We start from the raw sequence: 19,805 nt of genomic DNA, 5'->3' as shown, positions 1-19,805 counted from the left end.
TCACTGGTCACTTCTTATGAACCAAGGTTTCTGCAGTGCTCTCTATACAAGCACTCTGGTTCACTGAATAAAGGTCAATCTCTAATTTGAATTGGGTAGTTTATGCTTCCTGAAAAGAAGAGCTCTCAACACCTTCCACATACAACATGTAAAGTAGGGACTATTTATTAAAGGTGCTTTTTTTTGCATGTGGCTCTGAGCTACAGACTATAAAAAGCCCGATGTCTCCAGAGGTTTTCAAACTACCTGCAATGCCTGTCAGGTCCCTACCCACTTTTTGGTTGTTTCTGGTTATTCCCCAGCATGGAGTCTCTGATGTCTAATGAAAGCTGAACTACACCTGAAGGCCTTCCCACACTCGGCGCATTCATAGGGTTTCACACCAGTGTGGATTCTCTGATGCTGACTTAGGGAGGAGCTCTGGTTAAACGCCTTCCCACATTCATTGCACTCATAGGGTTTTTCTCCTGTGTGAATGATGTGATGTCGAATGAGGGCTGAACTCTCACTGAAAAACTTCCCACACTCGTTACATTTATAGGGCTTCTCCCCAGTGTGGGTCTTCTGGTGGATTATGAGGTTTGTACTTTGGCTGAAGGCCTTCCCACACTCGCTGCACTTGTAGGGCTTCTCTCCCGTGTGAGTCCTCTGGTGGTTTGTGAGGTTTGCGCTCTGGCTGAAGGCCTTCCCGCACGCGCCACACTTGTAGGGTTTCTCCCCCGTGTGGATTCGCTGGTGCTGAATGAAGGCGGCGCAGTAACTGAAGGCCTTCCCACACTCCCTGCACTCGTACGGCTTCTCCCCTGTGTGCGTCCTCTGGTGGTTCGTGAGATTCGCGCTGTGGCGGAAGGCCTTCCCGCAGTCGCTGCACTCGTAGGGCTTTTCTCCTGTGTGGATTCGCTGATGCTGGACGAGGGCGGAGCAGTCGCTGAAGGCCTTGTCGCACGCGCTGCATCTGTAGGGCTTCTCTCCCGTGTGAGTTCGCTGGTGTTTGGTGAGGTTGGCGTTCTGGCTGAAGGCTCTTCCACATTCGTTGCATTTGTAAGGCTTCTCTCCGGTGTGAATCCTCTGGTGCTGAATGAGAGATGAACTCTGGCCGAAAGCCTTCCCACATTCGTTGCACTCATACGGTTTCTCCCCAGTGTGACTCTTCTGATGCTGAGACAGGGAGGAGCAGTAACTGAAGGCTTTGCCGCATTCACTGCACGTATATGGTTTCGCTCTGTGAGGCTTCGTGGTATCTGAATTTTTCCTGAGGCTCTTTGTATGTGCTTCCCATTTGCGGGGTCTCACTTCTGTAGGAACTCTCTGTTGTGGAGAAAGGACTGGTCTCAGGTTGAAGCCCTTCCCCGGTTCACTGTTCCTGGGGTCTGACTCCCCAGGGGGCATCTCTATACTTGCGTCTTGGAATGAATTTTCAGAAATGTCTTGCTCGGGTGGTGATTCAGACATAATCTTCCAGTCTGAAAAATATTTAGAAAAGCAATTTTTCCCCCTTTGGTGGAAGAAAAGGTACTACCGAAATACAAAAGGCTGGTGGAGTTTGCCCGAGCTCTTCGGCAGACCGGTCTGATGCTCCCCCGGCTTTAAACCAAAACACGTCTCACATTTCTGTTCTAAACTGTAAACATTGACCAAGATGGCTCTTCAGCTATGTGAGCACGCTTTATTCCTTTTCCTAAAGTGCAAAGGGATATATAGAAGTGTAACCTCCCTCAGATGCAAGGCTCCCTTATCTCTGACCCTTTCCTCTGCTTTGGCCAAATACTGGGCAGTCTTCGTGTGTCTTAGTCTCAATCCTTGATGTGGTTTTGGGCAATCTGCTTACCAAACTTAAAAAACTCACCTTAAAAAGCTGATGATTGGGGGTGCCTGGGTGGCTCAGTCAGTTAAGCATCCGACTTGATTTTGGCTCAGGTCATGATCTCACGGTTTATGGGTCTGAGCCCTGCATCAGGCTCTGTGTTGATGGTGCAGAGCCTGCTTAGGATTCTCTCCCTCCCTCTCTCTGTGTTCCTCCCCCACTTGTGCTCGCTCGCTCTCTCCCAAAATAAACTTGAAAAGAATTTAAAAAAAAAAAAGCTGATCAATGCCAGCATGATGAATTTTTTTCACCTATCAAATCAGCAAGATTTCAAAAACATGCTAATAAAAGTCATAAAAACCTTTCAGAGAATATGCAGTGATAAAAATACTGTTAAATGGAAAAAAAAAAAAAAGACCATGTAAATTATACATGGTTATTCAACTTCAGGAAAACCTATCATTGCCTTTTGTTATAGGAAGAAAATGGAGGAACTTTTTTTTTTATCCTTTTCCAAATCTCAAATTAACATTTTTACGAGAAAATAGTTCTTTTATTTGTGTTTTTAGAAAGAGAGTAAGTGTGCTAGTGGGAGAGGGGAGCAGAGGGAAAGAGAATCTTAAGCAGGCTCCATGCTCAGGGCAGAGCTTGATACAGGGCTCGATCCCATGACCCTGGGATCATGATCTGACCCAAAATCAAGAGTGGAATGCTCAACTGACTGAGCCCCTCAGATGCCCTGAAAAGAGTTCTTTTAAGTAGAATAAATAGTATTGCTTTTATAATCAGAAAGTAGATACTAAAAAATTTTTTAAAATTTATTTTGAGAGAGAGAGAGCATGAGTGCGGGGGAAGGGTAGCTAGGGAGGGAGAGAGAGAATCCCAATCAGGCTCCGCCCTGCCAGCACAGAGCCCAACGTGGGGCCCAAACCCATGAACCCATGAGATCATGATCCAAGCCAAAACCAAGAGTTGGACGCTTAACCAACCGAACCACCCAGGCACCCTGAGAAAGTAGATATTTTTTAAAAGAGTTAAGGATTCTTAACCTTTTTTGGGATCTCCTTCATTTTAGGAGAAAACTTTAAAATGTGAGTAATGTTTATTTGGGAACTGAAGCACAGGGTCCCACACACCTGTCTCCTACACAGGGCTTGTACCTAAGAGGGTGGACTTTTAGGGGGGGGGCTACAGAACTTCTTTTCACAAGGGTCAATTCTCCTGAAGATTCTTTGGGTTTCTACCTTATTTCTCAGAAGAGAGAATAGCAAGGTGAGTTCTGGGTGACATTTATTTGAATTTTTTTGTTTTATTTTTTAATTTGAGAGAGGGACTCCCAATCAGGCTCTGTGCTGTCAGCACAGAGCCTGAAGTGGGGCTCAAACCCATGAAACCACAAGATCATGACCAGAGCCAAAATCAAGAGCCAGACACTCAGCTGAATGAGCCCCAGGAACCCCTATTTGAGTTTCTATAGAGACTTCTGACCCAGACTGCTGGGGTTTAATTCCCAGCTCTGCCTCTCACTAGCTGTGTGACTATGGGCAGACTATTTAATCTTAATTTCTAGGGTTCACTAGTTGTAAATGTAGCTCTTGCAGAATTACCATGAGGATTGAGTTAAAACACATGAGGGACAGTTAAATGTTGTATGAGTGAGTTTACAAAGATGTCTTCTTTGTAAACTCCTTAAATGGTTTCCCTCCAGGGTGCACGAGCGTATTAACGCCCAATCTACCAAGAGCACAGCAGCCCCCATTTCGGGTTGAGGGCGTCTCCATGTAAACCAGTATTTGATCATATGTGGCTCTGACAGCTCTTAAAACCCGACCATCTATCTGAGAAAAGGTGGAGAGGAGGAAAAGTGCCAAGAAAAGCAGCGGTGGGAGACAGGAACAGTGCAGAAGACCACGTGATGTTCATGGCTTGTCCTACCTCAGTCCACCTCTCTGCAGGGTGCTGGCTCCTGTATGAGACTAAGGCTGTCCGAACAATGTGCCCCAAAACAGAACAACTGATTTTCCCTTTCAAGCCAGTGTCTTTGTTGGTCTTCCTGTTCACCCACTCTGCTCAGGCCAGGGTCATCCTTAATGCTCCTACCCCTCACATCCAATTTACTAGCAAGTCCTATTGGCTTTAACACCCACATATGTCCTGAATCCTTCCTACCAGCCGCCATCCTCTCACTCTGGAATGTCTACAATAGACTCCTAACTGATCTCCCTGCTCCTGCTCCTGAACCCTGGAAGTCTATTCTCCATGTACAACACAAACACAAATCAAGTACTGTCCCCTCCCTGCTCAAAACCCTTAATGGCTTATGTCAATAAAATCTGAATGCCATACCATAGCCTCCAAAGCCCTAGCTGTCCCCCGCCTACCACTCTCCCCCTGTTTACTGAGTCCCAGGGTCTTCTGACCCTAATATAAGTCAAGCTCGGCCCCAACTCAGAGCTTCAATACATGCTATGTCCCAGGATGTTCCTCCCCCAGACACTCAAATGGCTGGCTCATTCTCTTCCTTCAGACCTCTGCTCTAATGTCACCTCCTCAAAGTGGTCTTTCCTAGTCCTCTAACCTACAATAGCACCCTATCCCCCCTTCCATCTGTATTCCCATTCTCACCTTCGTACCCCAGTCGCTATTCTCTTATCCTGCTTTTGTCTCCTTCACAGGGCTCATCACCACCCGATATTAGATCAGTCACTTGGTTTACTCATGTCTCACTAGGATGTGTGCAGAGACTGTATCTTCGTTCTCTGTTGTACTTTCAGTAGCTAAAACCATTCCAGGCATTTACCAAATGTTTAATGCATATTTGTTGACTGAATAAATAACAAATTCAATGAGAATGAGGCAAACTGACCGGTTGTGCCTGGGGAAATGTCAACATCCACAACAGAAGTCCCCAGAGCAAGCAGTGAGGCAAAAGATACTTTAAAGACCCGGGTCTGCCCCCGTGGGAGGGGTAGGATGGGATCACGAGGGCTCTAAAACCAGCCCATGGAGGAGAGCAATGCCCAGGATGCTCTGCGACTCTCAGAGCAGACGTGCCACACTATGGAAGCAGGGTATTAGTCACTCTAATAGCCAGATTTCAACTTTTCTCAAACTGTTTCACGATCATACAGCTAATACAGCACTCCATAGTTGTGAACTTCTTTCTTCACATATATCAGTTTGTGAAATAAGATTTTGTTATCCACATCTTTTAGATAGACAAACAAGCGACCACATAATTAGTAGTTTACTCTGAATCCATGTAATTATTAAGTAGCAAGCCAGGACCTGCTTGTCTTTCCTGCTTCTACACTAGTACTGTGATACCTCAGAGCATGGGCCCTTGGTGCTAACACCGTTTCCTAAGTTCTATTCCTTTCTTTCTTTTTTTTTTAATGTTTATTTATTTTTGAGAGAGAGGGAGCACGAGAGCGAGTGGGGGAGGGGCAGAGAGGAGACACAGAATCAGAAGCAGGCTCCAGGCTCTGAGCTGTCAGCACAGAGCCCAACGTGGGGCTTGAACCCATGGACCGTGAGATCATGACCTGAGCTGAGGTCAGACACTTAGCCGACTGAGCCACCTAGGCGCCCCTTAAGTTCTATTTCTAATAACATGGTGATTTGACCTTTCTAGAATCTTGAAACTCCCTGAGGCTGTGATGAAACCTTCTTCCAGAAAAATGCAGCTATTGCCTGCCCTAACTACGAACACGTTCAATTTCTGAAGTTCTACACAGGGCATACAGCCCAGGATAAAAGGCTCCGCCTAACAGGTATGATGCTGGGCAGCAGAGGGACTTGAGTGAGGGAAGGGACAGGACCGCTGAGGCTCCCTGTAAATGAAAGATCTCAGCAAGTTTGAGTGGTGCCTGGGGTAACAGTGAGGGCTGAAGCATGAAGGTAGGGGTGGAGTGAGTAGCTTTGGATGAGAAGTAAAAGATAAACAAGGAAGATATGGCTTCCCTTTTGTTTTTCCTGAGGTTCTCAGTATCTAGGAAATTATAGCACGGTCATGTAGACAGGGAGAAGGTGGGGAGGGAAGCAGGGAGAGGGAGGCATCCAATTAAGGGCCAGAGAGAAGATAAGCAGTAAGTATCACAGGTGGAAGCTTTGGGTAAAGAGCCTTAGTGAGGTGGGCAGAGAACATGCTAGGCCAGCAATGACTTCATTCCCCTAGAGGCCAGCAGCAGCACCACCTGCGGTCACAAACATCTCCCAGCCCAGGGGAACTTCGTGAGGAGGAGGTGTGGAATAGTGGGCTTTGCGATCAGACGGGCCTCGCTTCAAACCCCAGCCACACCACTTTCTAGCTGTGAGGCTCTGATAATTTGTCTCTAGCAGCTTTAATTTCTTCATCTGTATAACGGGGATAATATCTACCTCATGGGGTGATTAAAATAATCAAATCAAAGGCACTAATGTGGACTTCAAAAGGGCTTTTGCGCCCCAGACACATGGACTTTGGTGTGTGCTCACTCACCGGTGCAGGTGCTCCTCAGGCCTCCTCCCTCCAGCATCCACGGGCCTTCTTCCCTTTGTTCCAACTGAGAGTTCATGCCAGGCTGGGACACTGGAAGTCCTTTTCAAGGGGGAAAATGGGCTTTAGAGATGTAGATTAAGTATAAATAGCCACCAGAACTCAAGGGAGTGGAAACACACTAGTCAGGTCGCTTATTTCACTCACTCAGTAGGTATTTATTGAGCACTTACTTGGTGCCAGGCACTGGGGGATGCAGCAGTAATTAAGACAGACACAGTGCCAAGGAGGGGTCAAGTCAAGGAGTGAAGTGAAGTCCCCAAAGCAAGTTATTAAAAAAAGACAAGAACTTACTGAATGTGGAGGAACTGGCCTGAGGTCACCCCGCCCCTCCTGGGAAATAAGAAAACAGGGAGGTGTGGTCTCAGGGGAAACAAAATGAAACAGCCTATTTCCCAACCTGGAATGCAGAGATCTTACACGAGGGAACCGGGAGGAATGAACACTAGCCGTCCTATGTGTCAGCAAATTGGAAAGTGCCACTCAATACTGAAAGTGCCCCAGATTTTCAGAACTGGGTAGATTCTAAATTTCAAATGGTTTCCTTACCCAGCAGGACCAAGTTCCTGGTGTTTTCTGGTATCCCCTCCTTGAACCTGTCCTTAGGAGCAGGGATCAAGCGCCTCCACCCATCCTGGGTAAAAGCTACAGTCACACTGCTGAAGGGCATGGATCCCTGAAACAACAAGCACATTCCTTTAACGTTTATTTATTTTTTAAGAGACAGAGAGAGCTCGAGCAGGAGACAGGGAAGAGAGAGGGAGACACAGAATCTGTGAGCAGGGGAGGGGCAGAGAGACACAGAATCTGAAACAGGCTCCAGGCTCTGAGCTGTCAGCACAGAGCCGGACGCGGGCCTCAAACTCATAAACCGCAAGATCATGACCTAGGCCAAAGTAGGACACTCAACTGACTGAGCCACCCAGGCGCCCCAAACAAGCACATTCCGGGTTGCCCAGTGGCCTTAGGATACGAGGCAGCTCTGAGTAGTTTAAGAAAAACACTGATTGATCACTTCCTACGTGCCTCACACTATACAGGATACTGACACACAAAAATAAATCAAATACAGTCTCTTTGCATGTCTACAACTCTGACAGACTTTATACACAGAGTGCATATACATCTGTATCTATTTTTTGGGGAGGGAGGGAAGGCTTTCAAGCTTTTTATTGTTTGCTCCTATAGCTCGTGAGAGAAACAGACACTTTAATTTGCATGTCCCGCCCACACACATGCGCCATTTCCTGGTTTCAGCGCCAGCCCTCTCTCTTTTGCCTTGAAACGGACACGCGCCGAAACGCGCCTGTCGCGGGAAAGCTGGCTCAAGCCTCATTTCCTTGGAAAAAGCCAAGAACGAGAAAGACACATAGCTTTGTGAGGTTTTCCTTTGCAGCATTTTTCTTTTCTTCTTAAATTTCTTTTCGAACGTACAGCAACGTTGAAAGATTTCTACCGTGAGCATCCACCACCTAACATCATCGATCTGTTGTGTACTGTATATACATACACCTATCCAGATGCAGATACATATATATCCATCCCTCTACCCTTTTACCAAGCTGTCTTGCCTTAGGAGTTATGAGATCAACAACCTTTTCTCTTTCTTTTTGTCTAGTTTCTCTTTTGTGCAGTTCTATTTGTAAATAGTGATATTTCATGACTTGTAGTCTCGTTTACAGGTCTTCCAATGAAAAAAAGAAAAGAGTTTTCTTGTTAGAGCAAAATGCATTCCATATTGCAGTTACCATATGGGTCCATCGGTGGACCCTCTTAAAAACTTGTCAACACCATCCAGCCAAAGACCACCAGGAACACACCTAGAAGAAAGGAAGAATGCAGCGAGGCCAAAACTACAACTGGGAAAGTAGCAGTGGTTACTCATATTAGCTAGGATAGGGGGTGTTTGGTCAGTTTTGTTGTTTGGACGATATTCTTCTTTTTTCTTGTCTCAGTTCGGAGGTGACTACGGAGTGGCCTTGTTTCTGTCTTGATTCATCATGGTCACAGAATGACCTTAATCTGTTGGAAATGTATTGGGAATACTGGAGAAACAATATTTCACTGTCCTACAGGGTAGGACAGCCAATGAGCAGTTCATTCATTTGGAGAATGTCGCCGGAATTGGGTACTTAGACCTTCAAAACCACCATAAACACACCAACCCAGGCTCCTTCCTTTGCTCTCAAGCCATTTTTGAACCTCCATCTGTATCTATATAAAAGAAGTAACTGGGCAGAAACTAAAACGTGCTTGGGAACTGAAAGAGCAAATGTAGATAAAACAAAAATAGAATGTATACGTTTATGCTATGAGAAATCAGAAAGAACTGTGAAAGGTCAATTCTTCAGAATGCGTGATAAACATCCCTATGAACTTGGACATCACACAGTACAAAAGGAAAGCCAGATGTGTGTGTGACTACCTGTAGTAGCATGTTAGACACATGGACAGACCAGGTGCCAGGATAACAGAGAAGGAATCCTGGGTGGAGAGCACAGGAAAACCACAGAGAGGAGGTGATTGCTGAGAGGGCCTTGAAGGAGGGAGTTCATCAGATGGAGAAAGAGAAGGTGGTGAGGCACAATGAGCAAAGGCACGGAGGTGAGGAAGTCCTCGTGTCTGTTTTCAGCACAAGTAATGCACTTCCGTCTACCTCGTTGGCCACGCCAGAAACCTGTATGTCATCGTCCCCTTTCCTGCAACAAATCACTGCACCTTCATTTCCCCCCCACGATCACTAGAGCTTGCACATTTCTCTCTGTGGCCCTGTCACTGCCTTATTTGAGGCCAGCATCATTTTCCAAAGTATAATACATCTTTTGACCTCTAATTTTACCTGTTCTCCCAACCCCATCCTTCATACTGAGAAATGAAGTACACACACAGGACAAAGAGGGTCATTTTTTTAAAACTATGAAATATTTAAAACATTTGGGTCATTTTATAATGGTCAAGAGAATAAAATCCACCATAAAGATGTAACTCTCATGAACTAGAAATAACAATAAGAAATTCATAAAGAAAAAAACTGTAGCAAGTACAAAAACAAATTCAAAATACTACAGCTATGAGATGTTAACTCAGTCATTAGCAGGGTTAATACAAAATAAACAACAAAACAGAGCGATGGAAGAACTGAGCAATTTAATAAGGTTGAGCTAATAGAGCCATTAAACCCTCCATTCTGCAATTACTCTATACCTGGGTGTTCTGGATTGACAAAAGACACACACTCTGTCTCCATAGAGCAGAGACCAGCTGAATAGGCAGACAGAGAAACCAAAGTGACAATTCGAGAATATCTAAGAAAATAGGACCCACAGCCAAGCGTTTTCACTATAAACAAGAAAGGAAGAAAACAAATTAGAAATTTGACGTAAGAGGTTAAAAGATCGATTTTTAAAATAAATCTGACAAAAGCGAAAGCAAAAAACTAAGAAAGAAAAATCTGTTATTAAGAGAACTGATAAGAAAATCCAAGAGCAGACTTTCTAAGGAAAAGAAACAGACCATTACCTAGTCTAGTCAAGTAAAAAGAGAAGGCAGTTCCTACCCTGGTAGAACTATGCAATGGAATACACTAGGAATGATTCTGTAGAATGCTCTTAATGAAATGAGAGAAATATTGATCCAATTCCGTGAACTGGAAATAAAAAGAAAGTTACAAACCCATTTTGGGAAAGTAGAAAAGGGAGACTTATGGGGGCATCTAGCTGGCTTAGCCGGTAGAACAAGCGACTTTTGATCTTGGTGTTGTGAGTTCGAGCCCCATGGTGGGTATAGAGCTTACTTAAAAATAAAATCCTGGGGCATCTGGGTGGCTCAGTTGGTTAAGCAACCAACTTTGATCTTGACCTAGGTCAGGATCTCACGATTCGTGAGATTTGGATTCTCTCTCTCCTTCTCTCTCTGCCTCTCCCCTGCCCAATCTTACTGTTTCAAAAAAAGAAACAAACAAAACAACAAAACAAAAAAACAAAACACATACACACAAACACAAAACTTTAAAACTAAAATCTTAAAAAAAGAAAAGGAAAGGAAGAATATGCCTGAAAGGACACAAATGAAAATGTTAAGTGTTTTAATTCTCTGTGGGAATAACGGTGAGTTTTTGAGTGTGTTTTCTGTGCTTTTCAGGTTTTCTACAATAAACATGAATTCTTTTTGTAATTAACAGACAGAAACAAAAACCTCTTAATATTTTTTATTATTATTTTTTTATTTACATGTATTTATTTTTGAGAGACAGAGAGAGAGGGCACAAGTAGGGGAGGGGCAGAGAGAATGAGACACAGAATCCGAAGCAGGCTCCAGGCTCCAAGCTGTCAGCACAGAGCCCGACGCGGGGCTCGAACCCACACACCATGAGATCATGACCTGAGCCGAAGTCGGACGCTTAACCGACTGAGCCACCCAGGTACGCCAAACCTCTTAATATTTTAAAAAGGAAAAAAAGGCTGCCTCTAAGAGCAAATTTCAAACTCACGTGGGTCCCAACTGTGAGACCAGCTGCCATTCCTTCATCTCCTGTGGTTTCCTCATGGGGAAGGACAGGGTCTGGAGAAGGCGGCTCTGCAGGAAGGGAAAGAAACCAGTAAGGTTTAAAAGTTACAGCTCACCAAGCTAGAGAGTCTCACATTCTCACTCTGAAGAAGGGGGCTCAAAGGACACTGCAGGGCCGGGGGCACTCGGACTGAATGTGCAGACCTGCAGGGGAATGTAAATTTTCCGTTGCCCTTCCTACTTCAGAAACCCCATCAATTCACTCAGATGCAGGGAGTAAGAGACTCAAGTAGCGTAGGTCCACCACTTACCAGCAGCTTGCCACTCACATAACCTTTCTACGTCTCATTTTTCTCATCTGTAAATGGGGGTGACGATCCTTTGTTCGTTGTTTTTATTTTATGTTTTTAATGTTTATTTTTGAGAGAGAGATAGAGTGTGAGTGGGAGAGGGGCAGAGAGAGAGAGGGAGACAGAGAATCTGAAACAGGCTCCAGGCTCTGAGCTGTCTGCACACAGCCTGACGCGGGGCTCGAACTCGGGAACAGCGAGCTCATGGCCTGAGCCGAAGTCGGACGCTTAACCGACTGAGCCACCCAGGTGCCCCTTGGATGATGATCCTTTGTGAAGATGCTGTGAAGATGAAAGAAAAGTGCAGACAAAGCAGATGGCACAATGCTTAGCACGTAAGCACACAGTTTACAAATATCACCTACTGCTCAGTTTGCTGGGAGAAAGTGCTCTGCAGATTTCAGACACTTACCAAATCAAAAGAGGTAACGACCAAGTGGGAGTCATCCCAGAAATGCAAGATTGGTGCAACATGCGAAAATCCATCAACATAATATGCCACGTTAATAAAAAGCGAAAGACCCACATGGATCATTACAATAAACACCAAAAAAGGCCATTACACAAAATCTGACACCCTTTCCTGATAACACACATTGAATAAACCGGGAAGAGCAGAGAAGGACTTCAATTTGATAAAAGGCAACCACAGAAAACCCAGATTTGCATCATACTTAATGGTAAAAGACTGAAACATTCCTCTCAGATCAAGACGAAGATATCTGCTCTCACCACTTCTATTCAGTATTATACTGGAGGTTCTAGCCAGGGAAATTAGGAAGGGTTGTGGCGGGGGGAGAAAGGCATCCAGGTTGGAAAGGAAGAAGTAATTATCAGTATTTGTTGACACGATTTTGTATACCGAAAATGCTAAGGAAGGGTGCCTAGCTGTTTTCAGTCAATAGAGCATGTGACTCTAGATCTCAAGGTTGTGAGTTCAAGCTCCACATTGGGTGTGCAGCCTAACTAAAAAATAAATAAATAAAAAATAAAGTAGCCCTGCTATTTAGAAAAAAAAAAAAAAAAGAAAATCCTAAGGAACCCACAAAACCAAAACAAAACAAAACACCTATGACAGCTAAACCAGGTCAGCAAGATTGCAAGATCCAAGATGGATATACAATAAAAAGACAACCATATTAAAAATGGGCAAAGAATTTAAACAGACATTTCTCCAACTGTATTTCTGTACACTAGTAATGTATAATCCAAAAGTGAAATTAAAAAAAAACAATTCCCTTTGCAAGAGCATTAATAGAATAAAACACTTAGGAATAAATTTAACAATGGAAATGCAAAACATGCACACTAAAAGCTACCAAACACTGTTGAAATTACAGAAGGTCGAAATAAATGGAAAGATATCCCATGGATTCATGGAGTGGAAGACAACAGTGTTGGGATGGCAATACTCACCCAATTCATCTACAGAATTATGCAAAATCCCAGGGGACTTTTTAATGGAAATTGATTAAGCTGACCCTAAAATTCGTCTAGAAATGCAAATGACCCAGAAGAGCCAAACAATCTAGAAAAAACAAAGTTGGAGAACTCACATTCACACTATCAAAACCTTCTATAAAGCAAAAGTAACTAAATAGTGTGGTTCTAGTATGAGGATAGAAATATAGATTAATGGAGGCGGTGCCTTGGGTGGCTCAGTCGGTTGGGCATCGGACTTCAGCTCGGGTCATGGTCTCGCGGACCGCGAGTTCGGGTCCTGCGTCGGGCTCTGTGCGGACAGCTCAGAGCCTGGAGCCTGCTTCGGATTCTGTGTCTCCCTCTTTCTCTGCCCCTTCCGCGCTCATGCTCTGTTTCTATCTCCCAAAAATAAGTAAATGTTAAAAAAAAAGAAAAGAAATATAGATCAGTGGAGAAGAACTGAGAATCCAGAAATAGATCCATGTATTTGTGGACAACTGATTTTCAAAAAGAGTGCCAAGAAATGAAATGGGGAAAGATTAATCTTCAAAAAGATGGTGCTGGGGAGGTGCTTCGGTGGCTCAGTCAGTTAAGGGTCTGACTCTTGGTTTCGGCTCAGGTAGTGATCTCATGGTTTTGTAAGTTCAAGCCCTGCATCGGGCTCTGTGCTGACAGTGTGGAGCCTCCTTGGGATTCTTTCTTTCTCTCCCTCACTCTCTGCTACTCTCCTCCTCACACGGTCTCAGTCTCTCTGAAAAATAAACAAACTTAAAAAAAAAATGGTGCTGAAACAATTGGATATCGACATACAAACTTGTAACTCACACCACATACAAAAATGAACTCAAAATGGATCAAAGACAGAAGTATAAAAAGTGAAAACTCCTAGAAGAAAACTTAACTATAAATCTTTAGTACTGTGCTGACAGCTCAGAGCCTTGAGCCTGCTTCAGATTCTGTGTCTCCCTCCTCTCTGCCCCTCCCCTGCTCATGCTCTGTCTCTCAATAATAAATGTTAAAAAAATTTTTTTTAGATAAATCTTTAGTACCTCTGGTTAGGCAATGGTTTCATAGATAAGACACCAAAAGCACAAGCAACAGAAGAAAAAATAAACTGAATTTCACTGAAATTAAAAATTTGTGCTTCAAAAGGCACTATCAAGAAAGATAAAAAAGATAACCACAGAACGGCAGAAAATATCTGCAAAACATCTATCTTCTAAGGGTCTAGTATCCAGAATATTTAAAGAATTCTTCCACCTCAACAACAAAAAGACAAATAGCCCAATTAAAAAGTGGGCAAAGGATATGACTAGATATTGCTTTAAGTGAGATATACAAATGGCCAATAAGTACATGAAAAGATACTCAACATCGCTAGTCATTTAAGAAATGCATATCAAACAATCATGAGATATTTCACACCCACTAAGATGGCTACAATAAAAAAGATGGAAAACAAGTGTTGATGAGGATGTGGAGAAACTAGAACTTCCATACATTGCTACTGGGACTGTGCAATGGTGCAGCCACTGTGGAAAACAGTTTGACAGTTCCTCGGAAAGTTAAACGGAGTTCCCGTATGACCCAGCAGTTCCTCTCCTAGATGCACACATTCACACAAAAACTTGTGCACATGTTGTCACGGCAACATTATTCATAATAGCCGATACTGAGGAACAAAATGTGGTATATCAATATAATGATATCACTCAGCCATAAAAAGGAATGAAGTACATTCATTCATGTCACAACACAGATGACCCTTGAAACATTATTCTAAGTGAAAGAAGCCAGACATATATATTGTATGATTTTATTTTTTTGTCTTTTTAAAGTTTATTTTGAGAGACAGCAAGCAGGGGAGGGGTAGAGAGAGAGAGGGTCCACGCTGTCAGTGCAGAGCCTGACGTGGGGCCACATCTCACGAACCTGAGCCGGAACCAAGAGCCAGACACTTAAGACTGAGCCACCCAGGCGCCCCTGTATGACTCTATTTTTATGAAATGTCCAGAAGAGGCAAATCCAGAGGAACAGAAAGTAAAAATCCATAGAGATTGGGGGAAGAGGGAATAAGGAGCGATGGCTAATGGGTATGGGCTTCTTTTAGGGGTGATAAAAATGTTCTGGAATTAAACAGTGGTGATGGCCGCACAACCTGGTGAACTCAAAGTCACTTTAATGTAGACTTTAAAAAAGAAGTACGTAAGTCTGAATATTGGTCTTAGTACAGACCTTATGTTATTGAATTGTACCTAACTCCATTGTACCTTAATGTCCTCTTTCGTAGTACCAGGAGGATGATAACCATCCTACTTGCTGTTCCCAGGTCTCTGGGGGAAGACAACACAAAATGCTAGATATGCACTTGAGAAATTACAGACCAGTACAGGGACCCCCTGATCTAAGAGAGGATGGCATAGGCCTCGGTGGTTAAGTTTGCACACACGTTTGTTCTGTTGTATAAATTGTTCAACATGCTTTTAAAAACGTTATTTTATTTGATGCTTTTTAGAAGTAAACGAGGTAGTTAACGTTATTTTACGCTTCCCTCCACGAAGAAACGCAGGGTAAAAGATCAAACCAGTACCCCAGAGCTTAAACAGGAACTCTAGCCTTCTGATTCCAAATCTCCAGTATGCTCCTCGACTTCACGGACCCACTGAGTTGAACCGGCCCTCAATCTCATGTGGAGCCAATAGGCTTCTGTTCTGAGAATTTCTGGCTGTTTCAAGAACGGCTGGAAGACCAGAAACAATAGGAAATCCTGGGCTGTCCCATTTTCCTTCCCATGGCCCATTTATCTCGACTTTCATAAGCCAATGGTGCATCAAGCAGGTAGGGGTAAGTAGGATACTCAGGGCTTATTCAAGCCTGAGGGCCTCCAACTTTCTTGACCCTAGAATTCTTTACTCAAAAAAGGATCGTCCCCAACCACTTGTCGGAAGGAAACCGGAGTTCTGGTCCCGGTCACAGAGCGGTATTAGTGGGCAAGTTGGAACAAGAAGCCGGATCTCCTGCAAACCGCTCCCTCCACACCCTCCTTCTTACCTCCTTCCTCCAGCATTTGGATGCCACCTCGCGCCACCGCCTCCCAGCAGTTCTCTGAGCCCCAGCCGCGCTCTGCAGGCCTGCTCTGCCTCCGGCTTCTGCTGTCAGACGCCGGGTCTGGCCCTGGGAACTCTGGTCAGGCCTGTCCAGTCGGATGTGTCTCCCCAGCGGCAGCCAGGCCTCGCGAATGGGGAGCCCGTGGCGCAACCACCGACTCGGTCTCAAGCAGAATGCTGCGTGGAAAAAGCCGCCGCCGGCTACCCGAGAACGCTACCGGGTACCAGTGTGAACTCAGAAACCCTAGCCGCAGGGATTGCCAAGCGCCAGGCCCAGCTCGCGCGCCTAAGAAGACGCGTTCGAATAGCGTCACTTCCGGCCATGCGTACGGACCTCCCCGCCCCAACGGACTCCACTTCCCAGAAGTCTCCGGGTCCAGCTCCTCGCAGAAACATCTTTCGCTCTGGGTGCCCGGTTTGTGACCCGCACACCCTTGTGAACCATATTTCCCAGAGAGGCTCCGCCTGTTCCTGCTCCCGGAATCTTTCTTCCATCATGCTTGGTCCACGTTCCTTTCAGGTTCACCGGAATTCCACGGCTGGGACCTGAAATGGGAAGCGACTTGGCCGCGAAGGATCCTGGGAGCGGTGGTTCTAGCGCAGGCGCTGGACGCTTGGTTTGTGGTCGTTTTTTCTCCGTGGTTCGGCGTTCTTGGAATACTGAGTCCTGGGGGCTTCTGATAGCGCGGCCTTCATTCAGCTCAGGGCCTAATCCCAGCCACCTTTATGGTCCTCTTGAGCAGTACCGAAAGTCTGGGAAGAGTAAAGGAAAGGAGGGCCCCTCGGTGTGAACAGGGCAGCCACAGGTTGGTGCCCTGGAACTCTCAAGAGTATAAAAATCTATCATCATATCAAGAGTATAAAAAAATTACTTCTTCAGTAATTTCAGGGGCAGAATCCCTGAATAATGTTACTAGAGTTCCATTAGCACTATTGCGGGAGGAGATTCCTAAATATTCTATCCTTTGGAGGCTTTCGCGCTATGCCAGAGGATATTTCCGTGAGCTTTCTCAGAGCACTGATGACATTTTCTCCTCTTGCCTGAGGAGTTCCTCAGGCAATTTTCTGTTCATTCAGTTTTGAGGCACTTTGACGTTAAGAAGATGGGAATGTGTTACCTGGGAAGCAGAAATGAGTTTGGGGGTTCTCGGGCCTGTTTTCATTTTGTACTGTCTGCCCCTTTCAGCCACAGCTGGTAGCGTTTTTGGCAAAAGAATTAAGTTTGTGGGTCTTCTATGAATCTTACTGGGGTTCACTCAATTAGGCAAGCCACACCCACAGATCTCTGAGATAAGCTTTTGTCTATCTTGGGGGTGCTGCAAGTTTGGGCTCCCAACCAGTGGAGGCCAGAAATCTAAGATGGATCTCCCTGGGCTAAAATCAAGATGTGGGCAGGGCTATGTTTCTTCTGGAGGCTCTAGGGGAGAATGTGTTTCCTTGTCTTTTCCAGCTTCCCCTTGGCTCCTGACCCCTTCCACTTGGTGCTGTTCCGCCTGTTGCCCCCAGGCCCAGCAGTTGCTAACCCCATAATGGCCAATGGGCGGTAGTGGTCTTCCTGCCTTAGTCTTGGGATCCCATCCAGGGCCACTGGGGGGAAGCAGAGTGCTTCACTCTTCAACTGATGCAATCCCGTCTATGGCCACTGGGTGGCGTCAGGGCATCCCTTGCCTCAAGAATGCAGAAGCGAGGAGTCTCCTAGAAGTTGTTCTGGGGGCAGGGGGATTTGTCATGGGGTGGGTGTGGGGGGTTGTGCAGATTTCTACCTCGGGAGGGGTAAAGCACAGTTTCTGCTGCTACACCTGTCCTTTAGGGATGTCCCTTCCTGCCCTCCATGGTCCTGTGCCTGATGGTGCTGGGCTGGGCTTCTGGGGCAGATTTAAGACTGGCGCTGGCTCTGGTCCCGGAAGCGTCTTGTGCTCTGATGAGAAGGCCCCAAGGAAGTCTTAAGGGAAGCTCTGAAGAGCGTGTGTGTCCACGGTCGTGGGTACCTGTAAGTGGATGCTGGAAGCAGTCAGAGATGGTATGGGTAGGAGTTGCTGAGGAATCAGCATAGGAAATAGAATATAAAAAAAAAAAAAGTGTAAAGATTTGACATGTCCCTTTGAGGCACCCCTTGAGCATCACCCCTTGCATGCAGCTCCCAGCGTTGCTTCACCACAGCCTCCCGTCCACGCCTGCACAGCCTCACCATCAGCAGCAGCTAACATCCATTGAGTACTTATTCTGTGCCATCCTTGGTCCAAGGTGCTTTACAAACTTTTCTCCTTTCATCTTCACGCCCACTCCATGAGGAAGACGGCATCCTTAGGCCCATTTTACACATGAATAAGCTGAGGCTTAGGTTAAATGTCTTGTCCAGGTCACACAGGCGGTGAGTAATTGAGCCAGAACTTGAACTAAGCCCACTGCGCCTTACCCACCATGCTGCACTGGCTCCTGGACCCTGGGTTATGGAGGAAAGAGACCAAGATGGAGTTGAAGCCACAATGCCCTTTTCCTTGCCCACAGTTTAACTTCCATTATCACCATCATTTGCATCTCTTCCACGTCACCTCCATCTCCATTTTCCGTCCTCATCTCTATCATTGTCGTCTTTTTTTATCTCATTCTCTCCTCTGCCAACTCTGTTTCTCATCTCCAACTCTATATGTAATAGCAGAGTTATCAATAAGCAGAAAACTGGAAACAATCTGAATGTGGAGCAATATGAGGTTGATTTAAGTTCTGACATATTTATACAACAAATCCTCCTAATTTGTTGAATTTCACAAATACTTAAGCACCCACTCTTTGCCACACACCGTGACTCCAACGGCAAACACTGCATCGTCGTTAAAAGAAAAAAAGCTTTCATTTCAAGCTGGTGGACCGAACTTAACGCATTTCCCCTTTTTCTTCCTCGAGTTCCCACTGAAATGACAGTGAAGATGTATAAAATGTCAAAAGCCATAACAGAACTGAGAACAGGTGCAGGGTGGGGGACGCATACCAGCCACTGCAATCAAAACCCCCTAGCACTTCATTCCTCAATATGGACAACCAAAGCTCACCAGATACTTGAGATAAAACAGCGGCATAAAAGAGAAGGCTTTCCGGAGGAAATCAGAGAATAGAAGACAATTTTCAAAAAGTTAAAAACGTACAAATAGTTTTACTCGTAATAGTGAATACCGAGTGTTGAGGATGTGGAGCAGCCGGAACTCTTGGACGCTGCTGATGGGAACACAAAAATGGTACCACCACTTTGGAAAACAGTTCGGCAGCTTCTTACAGTCGTGAAACCAACTTACATATGACCCGATAGTTCTTCTCCATGCGGGGACTTGTGTGCAAGTGCTCACAGAAGCTTCCTTCATGATAGCCGCAAATCGGAACTAGTCCAAATGTACGATGGGACACTACTCAGCAATAAAAAGAGAACTGCTGTTGCATGCAGCATGGATGAATCTTAAAAGCGCTCTGCTCAGAGAAGCCAGGCGCAAAATACTACAAACAACAGGATTTTTGTAAGTCTAGAAAAGGAGGGGCGCCTGGGTGGCTCCGTTGGTTAAGTGTCCAACTCTTGATTGCGGCTCAGGTCATGGTCTCATGGTCCATGGGCTGGTGCCCTGCAAGCCTGCTTGGGATTCTCTCTCTCCCTCTCTCACTGCCCTTCCCCCAAATGTATGCGTACATGCTCTCTCTCTCTCCCTCAAAATAAACATTTTTTAAAAATTCTAGAAAAAGAAAAACTAGAGGGAGGAGACTGACATGAGGGACACAAGGGAACATTTTGAGCTGACGAAAATGTCTTATATCTTGATTGTGGTGGTGAGTACACAGCTGTATACATTCCTCCTAAGTCATCATATTTTTATACCTACAATTGTTGAATTTTATGGTATCTAAATAATGCCTTAATAAAGTCTGTTTTTAAGAGTGAAAATATGGGGGTACCTGGATGGCTCAGTTGACTGAGTGTCTGACTCTTGATTTCAGCTCAGGTCATGAGGATCAAGCCCTGTGTCGGGCTCTGTGCTGGGCAGGGAGCCTGCTTGGGATTGTCTCTCCCTCTCTTTCTCTGCCGCTCCCCAACTTGT

The 19,805-nt window shown here is 45.2% G+C and overlaps 1 protein-coding gene across 3 annotated transcripts; it reads right to left on the bottom strand.

The window, feature by feature from the left end:
- Window positions 1-94: 94 nt before the first annotated feature.
- On the bottom strand, window positions 95-16,182 carry ZNF79 (zinc finger protein 79). Of its 3 annotated transcripts, XM_042911863.1 has the most exons (5): window positions 15,671-16,182; window positions 10,831-10,916; window positions 6,891-7,017; window positions 6,285-6,383; window positions 95-1,463 (listed from the first exon to the last, which is right to left on the bottom strand). In XM_042911863.1, the coding sequence occupies exons 1-5, from the start codon at window positions 15,684-15,686 to the stop codon at window positions 292-294; spliced, it is 1,500 nt and encodes a 499-aa protein (XP_042767797.1). In that variant the 5' UTR covers window positions 15,687-16,182; the 3' UTR covers window positions 95-291. The 3 variants fall into 3 exon arrangements, with proteins under 3 accessions (XP_042767797.1, XP_042767799.1, XP_042767798.1); XM_042911865.1 differs by lacking the exons at window positions 10,831-10,916; window positions 15,671-16,182 and adding an exon at window positions 6,636-6,674 and having other exon boundaries at window positions 96-1,463; window positions 6,891-7,096; XM_042911864.1 differs by lacking the exons at window positions 10,831-10,916; window positions 15,671-16,182 and having other exon boundaries at window positions 96-1,463; window positions 6,636-7,096.
- Between the last annotated feature and the right edge of the window lie 3,623 nt (window positions 16,183-19,805).

Source organism: Panthera leo, chromosome D4 (genome assembly GCF_018350215.1).
Source record: "Panthera leo isolate Ple1 chromosome D4, P.leo_Ple1_pat1.1, whole genome shotgun sequence".
NCBI classification, from domain to species: Eukaryota; Metazoa; Chordata; class Mammalia; order Carnivora; family Felidae; genus Panthera; species Panthera leo.
Note: the sequence above shows the minus strand (reverse complement) of the source record. Positions and strands in the feature narration are given on the sequence as shown.